This window comes from Prionailurus bengalensis, chromosome E1 (assembly GCF_016509475.1).
Source record: "Prionailurus bengalensis isolate Pbe53 chromosome E1, Fcat_Pben_1.1_paternal_pri, whole genome shotgun sequence".
Classification (NCBI taxonomy): Eukaryota; Metazoa; Chordata; class Mammalia; order Carnivora; family Felidae; genus Prionailurus; species Prionailurus bengalensis.
In genome coordinates, this window is record NC_057347.1 from 38,367,265 (window position 1) to 38,376,672 (window position 9,408).

A 9,408-nucleotide genomic window follows, 5' to 3' on the forward strand; every position below is an offset into this window, starting at 1 on the left:
TACTCCTAACCGTGTTCGGGCTTTGGGATGTTAGTCTTTGGGACTTAGACCCCTCCCCTTCAAATATTCCAGGGGTCCAGTGGGCACCGATGTCTAAGGGAGGGTCCTTTCAGGGAAGTCAGTTCAGAGATACCTGTGCCCCTGAGGCTCAGAGAAAGAGAACTGTGAGGCTGTCTTCTCTGAGATGAGGAAGCAGCTTAGGCAGCACCAACTCCTCTGTGGTGCCCTTTTTCCACCTCCCTAGGTTGAGGGCTTCCCTCTGTCTGGAGCTGCACCAGGCAGGAAGGAAGTTGTCCAGATGTGGACCAGAAGGGTTCCTGCTGCCCTGTCAGGGGAAACTCATGGTGATGTCAAGCTCCACTGTTCCAGGTGGGCACCTAGGTTCAGACCCTTCATACAGCCTTGGGATGTCCCTGCAACCTCATCAACACCACTATAAATTTCAATATTCTTGAGGCTAAAAATGGCTGATTCCCCTGAGTCTACTGAAACACAAATTTAAGACTAAAAAGACTTCCTACATTAATATTTCATCCTCATGACCTTATAATTTTTTTATTTAAAAACATCCCTGTCTGGCTCAAATGGTTGTCTATCTCCCTGCACTTGTTTTTTTTTTTTTTTTTTTTTTTTTGCAACAGTGGGCAGAGGGTTGTAAAATGACTGGCTGTTCCCAACTGGGTCATTTTTCAGTGAAGAAAAGATATTTTGTTCTCAAAGGAGGTAGGTGCATGTTTGGGAACTGAAGGAGTGTAAGGAGATTAGTACAATGCTTTGTGCTAGGAGAGTGTGTAAGTCTGTGTAAGGTCCGGGAAGGGCAATGACTGTAGCTGTTTTGGTGCCCAGTGGATGGGTGTGAGGAAGGCTGTAGGGTGGAAATCCCTCCCAGGAATGTCCAGGGTCCCTGTCCCTGGCCTCTGCACAGTCACTTGACTCTGTCTCCATCCCCCAGAGCCCCAGCTCAATCCCCCAAATGAAATGAGGCCACTGTGAGAAACCGGGTCCGGCTTTGCATCTCATTTACATAAATATTTATTAATCGTCATTAAACTGAACAGAAACACGCAATGCACTTCGGGTGTCCGACGGGAGTTTCATCTTCGCTACAAGAGGAAGGTAAAATTGCGTGTGAGTGTGTGGGTGAGTGTGTGGGTGTGTCGCTTGTGGGTTTGCATTTTTGCGTCGTGTGTTTGGATGCCTGATCTCCTGCCTCCTCCGGTGGGGAGAGGTTCTCCTTTTGCCCCCTTTTCTGGGAAACTTCCAGAAGGAACCCTCAGCCCTCTCCCTGCCCACCTGCTAGCCAGAACCAAGAGGACGCTTCAGACAAAAACCTCCTCTCCAGTCATCGGAATGGAAATGGCCGGCGCCTTGCGCCCACCGAGGCACAGTCGGGCAGGGGCGGGGCTGTCCCCAGGTCTTGGTCTCCACCCTCAACCCGGGATGAGGCTTGCCTGCGGGGAGCTGGGGGTCGGCGAGGTCTCCTCCCCTCTGCCCCCGGACGCCGGCGCCGGGCCTGCGTGTGCGTGCGGTGTGGTGTGCGTGTGTGTGTCTCTCATGCAAACCCTCCCTCCCCAAACCGACCCCCCCAACAGTTTGCCATTCCATACAAATTTGGAAACAGATTTTTAAAAAACAGCATGACGCACAATGGGGACGGGGCGGGGGAGGGCAGTGGCACTGGGGCCCCAAATCTCCGAGTCACTGATTGTAAGAACCTGGGGAGGGGAGGGGGCGGCGCCGGCCCCCACTTCACCAAAGTGCACAGATCCGCGCTTGGGCGGCGCGGCCCGCGGGCCGGGAGGGGCATCCCGGGGCCGGGCCGGGCCGCTAGGCTCAGTCAGAACCTCCTTGCATAGATATTTGTGTCTTTTTATTATTGGTAGTAGTATTTTTTGCCTTTTATTGCTTCTAAAAGTTCTTACTGCGTTTTCTCTCCGATCCGGACTCTGCGTTCGGCCTCCGTCGCCTCTTAGCCTTTTTTTTTTTTTTTTTGTATGTATGTTTGTTTGTTTTTAAAAAAGGAAACGGGGAAAAACGGATTCTAGTTACAAATTGTCTTGGCCTCTCTCTTTCCTCTCAATCCACACTTCCTCCCGCCAAAATTAAAATCACGAAACGCTGAGACGAGGGGTCGGGGAGAGGGTGTTCCAGTTCCAGGCTGGAGCGCCCTGACTTATGCCCTCTTCAAGAAAGAGGGGGCGCCCGGCTCCTTTCTGCCACGGCAGCTCGGTGTCTGTTATAATAATAATGATAATGATAATAATAATAATAACAACAACAACAATAGAGGGAAAACAGTATCCCACAGCTCAGCTGCCCCCTTGCCGATGCCTTTGGGCCTGCAGAGGGGAAGGGGAGGGGGAAACCTAAGTGTAGAGATTGGGAATGGGGGTGGTCTCCAGGGAGTGCCCTAAGAGGGGTCCCTGGAGAACTACCCCTGGGAAAGAGGAGGAAACCCCTTGGGGAGAGAGAAGGCGAGTCCCCTGGGGTAATCGAGGCTCCTGGGACGGGCCACCCACTGGTAAGAGGACTGCACTGCCCGGGAGAGGGTCAGTACCGGCGGCCCGCTCCCCGCGCCCGGCGCCAGGATAGGTGGGGGTCCCCTTGCGCTCGGGGGGCTGGGGACAGGGGTGCGGGCAAAGGCAAAAGAAAAAGAAAGGGGCAGGCGCGAGGTCTCAGTTATGGAAAAACGCATTGAGCTCCTCGTACATGGGGCCCCGGTCGTGGTGAAGGTGCATATCGTAAGACAAGAGATTCTCCGAGTGGACGCCCCCGCGCACAGCCGACGAGCCAAAGACCAGCCCGTGGCCCGTGGGCCGCGAGCCGGGCAGCGCCGAGTAGTGCATAGAATAATGGTAGCTTTTCTCGTGGTCGGGCGACGAGTCCTGCTTGAGTGAGAAGTTGCCGTTGAGACAGAGCGGGGGGCTGAGCGGGCCCTCGTACTCGGAGCTGTTATAGTCCGGGCTCGCGCCGCCGCCGCCCGCCGCGGCATACAGCGTCTCGTAGGCGGCGCAGTAGCCGTGGGTCCGCAGGGCGTGCGCCGCGCCGCCGCCCAGGCCGCCCGCCGCCTGGCACTGTGCGCCCGCCAGGCGCGAGCACGGGTACGGGTAGGGGTGCATGGCAAATGGGCCACCAGAGCCGTGGAAGCGGCCGGTGCCGTCGGCGCCCTGCTCCGTGAGGAAGTTGCGCGAGTTGAGCTGCAGGCAGCCGGCCACCAGGTTGGTGGTGGGCTGCGATAGACCCTTGCACAGCGTCTGCACGTAGGACACCAGGTCGGGCCGCTTGCCGGAGCGCAGGATCTCCGAGAGCGCCCAGATGTAGTTCTTGGCTAGGCGCAGCGTCTCGATCTTGGACAGCTTCTGGGTCTTGGAGTAGCAGGGCACCACCTTCCGCAGGTTGTCCAGCGCCGCGTTCAGGTCGTGCATGCGGTTGCGCTCCCGCGCGTTCGCCTTCTGCCGCCGCAGCTTGGAGCGCTCCAGGCGCGCCTTGGTCATCTTGCGCTTCTTGGGCCCGCGTTTCTTGGGCCGCTCGCCCTCTGCCTCGTCCAGCCCTTCCTCCTCCTCCTCTTCCTCCTCCTCCTCGCCCCCCAGCTCGCCTTCCTCCTTGACCTCGGCCAGCGCGGCCTCCGGCACCTCGTCTGCACGGAGAGGGACTGGCTTAGAGGCCCGGGCTGGCCCCGGAGCCCCGGGCCCCGGCGGAGGCGGCGGCGGCGGCGGCGCGTCGCCCTTGTCGCTCCTCGGTTCGTCGTCGTCGCCGTCGCCCCAGCTGGCGAACTTGGGCACGTCCGAGAGGAGACCGGGCTCGCTGAACAGGCGGGTCAGCATGGTGCCTGAGGGCGCCCCGCGGGCGGGAAGGGGAAACAGCACTGAGTGAGGGGCACAATGGGGTCACGCCGCCCCCCCCAACTCTCCTCCACCCCCAAGTCCGGTGCCCAGGGTGCCCTGGATGCCCACCTCCTCCTCCTGCCCCGCCCAGAGCCGGCCCAGCCCTGCCCCGGCTACCGGCCCGGGATCTCGGCCCAGGCCCTCTCCCCAGCGCTGGGCCCCGGCTCCGCCCCTTGCCTGAATGAGGGGCCGCTGCCCGCACTCGGGGCTTCTCCGGGTCAGGGCAGGGACCGAGTCGGGGCGTTAGGAAACAGACATCTTCGCCCGGGGAGGCGGCGCGCTCGCCCTGAACGCCGATTCTCTCCTGGCGGTGGAGGAAGGCTGGGCGGCCGCGGGTGGGGACAGCTGCCCCGCACGGCGGCTCTGGCGGCCCGGGCCCCTCGACCGGGCTCCCCCACCCCTCCCGCGGCTCTCACCCCCACACTCCCTAATCCAATTTGCAACTTGGCCGCGCGCCGCCCTCGGCCCGGCCCCCACCCCCGCAGCCCCAATTCCAGAGGCGGGAGGATCGTCTCTAGCCGTTGCGTCCCCGGCTCCCGGAGCCGGCTCCGGGAGGCGAGGACCGAGGAACCCGGGCGTGGGGAGGAGACGGAGAGAAGCGAGCCTCGTCCGTCTCCCCTGCGGTCAAGGACCCCTTTACCCCCTTCAAACTGCCTCCCTCCTTCACGACTCTCCAGATCTCGTTGTATTTCGGTACTGATGGTGGGGGGGAATCAAATTTGTTTTCTTTTCTTTTTTCTTTTCTTTTCCTTTTTTTTTTTTTTTTTTTTTTTTGGGTGGTGAAGAAAGGTCGCAGGTTCCTCCGGGACAACCATGCGGGGGGGGGTCCCCATCTCAGCTTCTTCACTCCCCCCCCACCATGATCTTGCTTTTCTCCCCAAGCCCATCGCAAGCAGAGACGCCTCCCTCCGTAGCCCCTTGAGCTGCAGCCCCTAGGGGAGAGGGAACCCTGGGCGCCTCCGATGCCCACCCTATGAGGGGGCATCGTCCCAGGAAGGGGGGATTTGCGGACCCTCTTGTCGGCCGAAGCAGCCGCCCTCCCCACCCCCCCGCAGCCGGCGGGTCAGATCTAGCTCCCTTTCGGACAACTTACCTCGGAGAGGAGTCAAGGGGAGAGGGGAGGGGAGGGGGGGGAGGGGGGCAAGAGAGAGAGGGGGGAGAAGAGGAATCTTCTCGCTTATTTCATTGTTCCCCCATCTTCAGGGAGCGGGGGCAGCGGCTCCTCAAGGCGGCGGGCGCCGGCGTCTTCAGAGCGCCATGCGAACCGCGGAGCGAGTGTGGCATCTCTACCAGGCGGGGTACCAGCCTCTATGCCAGGCCATATGGGCTTGGCACGTCACGGGCAGCAGCTATCACATGAGAGACGGTGATTGGCATGCGTCTGCATTGGGGGAGAGCCGGCTCCCCCGGGACCCGCCGCCATCTGTCACTCTCTACTCCAAAAAAAAAAAAAAAAAAAAAAATTAAATAAATAAAGGAAATAAATAAATATCTCTGCCGCCCTCCCCTCCCCGCCCAACGCAGGGAAAGCAGGGATTGAGAGGGAGGTGGGAGGAGTTGCCCCCCTTGGATATAGAGCCCCCCACATGGGAACAATGGGGTGACAAGGCTGGCAACTGGGGGTTTGTGGTGGCCCCCAATTCTATCTATGCTCTCTCCAGGGTCCTGCTCTGTCCATTTCCTCCCTTGCAGGCCCCCCAAAGGTGGGTCAGGGACCAAACCTCAGGTCTGGAGAAGGGACCTCTATGCTTGCCCCCACTCCCTGGGAGGATCCCCTCAGTCACAAAGGGACAGCTGAGGCCCCCTCCCAGGGTGGGCGTGGGGGGCGTCCCTAGCCCAACCCCATAGGTAGATGTTGGCACCATGCCATCCCTCATCCCTGTTTGCCCCTCCCCCACCCACCCTCACGCACACACAACATATGTGGCTGAACGAAATTCAAACCAAGGGAAAGACAGAGAAAAGGAAAGACTTGCCTGGATGTCTGTGCCTCTGCATGGGCGTGTGTGTGTCTGTGGGGACATGTGTGTATATCTGTGGAGTCAGCCTATGGGAGAGATTTCCTTGGGTGTTTGGGGGCATATGTATGTTGGGGTGGGGGTGGAGAAGAGCCTCTAGGATAAGCCTGTGTACCCACCATCAGGAATGAGGGAGAGGGTCTCAGTCTGGATTTCTAAACCAGAAATCTCTCACTCACCCCCTCCCTCATGTCCTCCCCCTGCTAGACAAGCAACCATCCCACCAGTGGCTTTCTCTCCTGGCCTTCTGACTTACTTATTTAAGGGAGGAGGAGGGGGCTGGGCTGGAAAATGCCTGAAGTTCCTAGAGAAGACTCAGCATTCTCCTCCCCCTACAAAAAAATACTGAAGTCAACTCCAACAGTCTTGAGAGGGACAAAGGGGAGGTGGGTCAGACAGGTGTCTTGATAAAGAAGGAAATGGCTATTTTCTCTTACAGCTCACCTTTTAACTCTCTCACTGGGCCAGATACAGATGCAAATGGCATGAGTTGAGGGAGGTAGCTTTAGACACACACAGACACACACACACACACACACACACACACACACAGACGCACACACCTCTGTTCCTCACCCTGTGGTGCAGAAAGTAGAAACACACCCTGACTCAGACAGACACATGTGTGTGAGCAGGTAATCACAACCAGGTGAGAGAGACGCTTGCCCACACCCTGATTCAGCATTTGTGTGTTTCAGACCCACATTTCCTGTCCCTTCCCATCCTCCAGCTTACGTATGCACAGACAACTTCAATTATACATTAAGCACACACACTTGGATGTCAAGCATGTTCCAAGCACTGTGGTGGGTGCAATGCTGAGCAAGACAGGGGCTTCACTCTCCATCTGGGCACATACAGTTTTCTCCCTGGGGAAGCCTCCAGAGAGGACCTTGGGCTGGTAAGACACTGATTGGATGCTTGGTAGAATGAATCAGGTTTTAGACAGAGGTGCATACAGTAGCTAAGGAGGCCTTGGAGAAGGGGGAGGCCGGTGCCTGAGGCTCTCAGAGATAGTTGGCCAGGAGCTAAAAGGAGCCTCAGAACGAATAGCCCCAACTCCTCCTTTTGTCAAGGTCTGTAGAGAGCGACCGTCTTGTCCAGGAACACACGAAGGGAGAGCAGAACCCGACCTAGGATCCAGGGCCTTGACTCCCAGCCAAGTGCTCTTTCCACAACCCTACAGTCTGCCTCAGGGGTCTCCAAGGATGAGAGGTCGATGCTAAGTCTTCCACCATTCTTGCAGGGATCCTAGGTCTGGGAAGGTAAAATCTCACCTATGGCAGATCGTCTAGGGCACTCTGGGCATAGCCAGAGAGACAGAGGCCTATGAGGTGGGGTAGAGACTCAGGAATGCCAGCCAGCCCCTGTCCAAATTTGAGTACAGCCTCAAAGGCTTTATCGTCCCTTTACTGAGGGTGGGGTCTTCGATCCCGATAGGGGCCCCTTCTCCTCAAGGCCTTGGCCATGTGATATTTGAGTTACATTCATGTGCTTTGGACTCTGATTTCTGCCCAACCCCACTTACTAGCTTCAAAGAATGCTGAATGCCTTGAGCAAGTTGCATAAGGTCTCTCAGTCTTGATGTCCGCATCTGTAAGATGGGGATGATTATGCCATACCTCCTAGAGTTGCTGTTAGTACTCAGTGGGGTAATACACAGGGCCAGCAGTATAGTAGGCATTCAACAAATGCCATATCTCATTTTTATTAAGGCACTTTGTAAACTGTAACATGCTTTACAATATTAATTTCTTGCACATACCCCCATACACATTCAGAATGCTTTGTCTATATAGGAATTGAGTTTTTGGTGAATTAATGGGTGAATGAATGGATGAGTAAGAGAATGAGTACCTCCTTGGGGGAGAAAGACACCCTCTGCCTTCTCCTTTGGACACTGAGGGATTGGGTTGAGCCACCTAGGGTCTCACAGACCCCTACCAGCTTTGCTTTCTACTCCAGGCAGGAAGCAATACCTTGCTCAGGATAAAGGAGCCCTTGGGAAGTCTTTCCATCCCTCCCAGCCTCCTGTTAAGAATGACCTTGGCTCTCTAGGTCTGAGAAGCCCCTCTTAACCCCCCACAGAAGGAGACCTGGGGGTGGGGGTGGGTATACCTGAGGGCATGGGGAACTTCATCCCTCTTGGTCTGTTTCCTGCCCCTGTCTTTTCTTCCTTCAGAAAAATGGAACAAGTTTTTCTCACTCGACACGTTTCAACTTTTTTTTAGAAGATACAATAAAAAACAGGGGAAAATTGGAACAGAGGGAGGTGTGGGATGGGCCGGCCTCAGACATAGGCTTGGAAGAGGTACAACACACACGTGTCCACATCCACACGAACAAGCACGAACATACAGAGACATACATGCTCCTCTCTGTTCACCCAGAGATGCGGAGATGCAGTGACGGAGAGACAGAAAGAGCCAGAAATGGAAGGAAGGAGACGGAAGGAGAAGGACACCCAGAGATGCCATCTGTTCCTCCCCCTGGCATTGGGGGAAGGGAGTTGGTGAGGGGCCTAGTCCCCTCTGGGTCTCTGAGAGGAAAAGGGGAATAGTGGGTACCTCAGCCAGGCCTGGGAGACTCCCATTTCTGCTGCCCACCCCCATGGAGGGAGCTGGGAGCTGAGGGTCTGAGGTTCCCATGGAGACATAGCCCCATCCCAAGGGAGGCCACAGTCTGGGCACCTAAAATGGCTGCCTCGGAGGGGTGGCGGCCATTTTGTGCAGGCTTAGGTCCTGATGGGGGGGCGGGGGGAGACAGGCAGAGACAGAGGGAGGGGACAGGTCATTCCTGAGCAGTCTAGGGGAATCTTGCTCAGGGGACAGGATGAATGTTCTGTAAAACTGCTCTCGTTACACCCCGGGCTCCACCAAAGTACAGACATGCATATAAATCTGTAAAAACTCCACTCCATGCTGACACCCGGAAGGACACCTAGCCAGCCGCCACCACCACCATGCCCCAAATAAGATCGGTGGGGGCAAGTGTGCTGGAGAAGGAGACTCGATTTCCCACCAAAGTGCCAAGCCGTGGGGAGCAGGTGGATTAGAACCCAGGTGTCCGTTCTGTGGCGGAAGCCATCTAAGGCCACGTCCTGGGGCCTCCCCCCGCTGAGGTGGGCGGGCAGGTGAAGAATGAGGGTAGGAGCACAGTGAGGAGGGGGCAGCCTGTTCTCGTCACCCTCATCTCTGATTTGAGGGGAAGGGCAGGAATTTGGAGATCCTCTGAGGGCCCGGTGCTGCTGGCATTAGCTGTGCTGTGGGGGGAGGAGGAAGGGGAGGGGGCAGGCTGGCACTGCCCAGACGGCGCCTGTTCTATCAGTTCAGGATGCTTGAAGCTTCCTCCTGAAGCATGAGAGCACCTGCCACCCCCTTCCCCATCCCCCTGCCCCACCTCAAGTCCAAAAGGGCGTTGGGGGAGGGGGACCTGCCGCTTCTTCCTGGCTCTGGGGTGGGCACCTGCCCCGCTACCCCCTCCCCCGCCCGCCGCAGTGTTCTGGG

At 57.4% G+C, this 9,408-nt stretch overlaps 1 protein-coding gene across 1 annotated transcript; it reads right to left on the reverse strand.

Moving 5' to 3' along the window:
* Positions 1-1,002: 1,002 nt before the first annotated feature.
* On the reverse strand, positions 1,003-5,297 carry NEUROD2 (neuronal differentiation 2). The gene is made up of 2 exons (XM_043584301.1): positions 4,978-5,297; positions 1,003-3,829 (listed from the first exon to the last, which is right to left on the reverse strand). Exon 2 carries the CDS (start codon positions 3,822-3,824, stop codon positions 2,676-2,678), a length of 1,149 nt encoding a protein of 382 aa, XP_043440236.1. The 5' UTR covers positions 3,825-3,829; positions 4,978-5,297; the 3' UTR covers positions 1,003-2,675.
* Positions 5,298-9,408: the final 4,111 nt, after the last annotated feature.

Bases quoted from the DNA above. Each gene is read 5' to 3' on its own strand.
- NEUROD2 (XM_043584301.1), bottom strand. From the start codon at position 3,824: ATGCTGACCCGCCTGTTCAGCGAGCCCGGTCTCCTCTCGGACGTGCCC.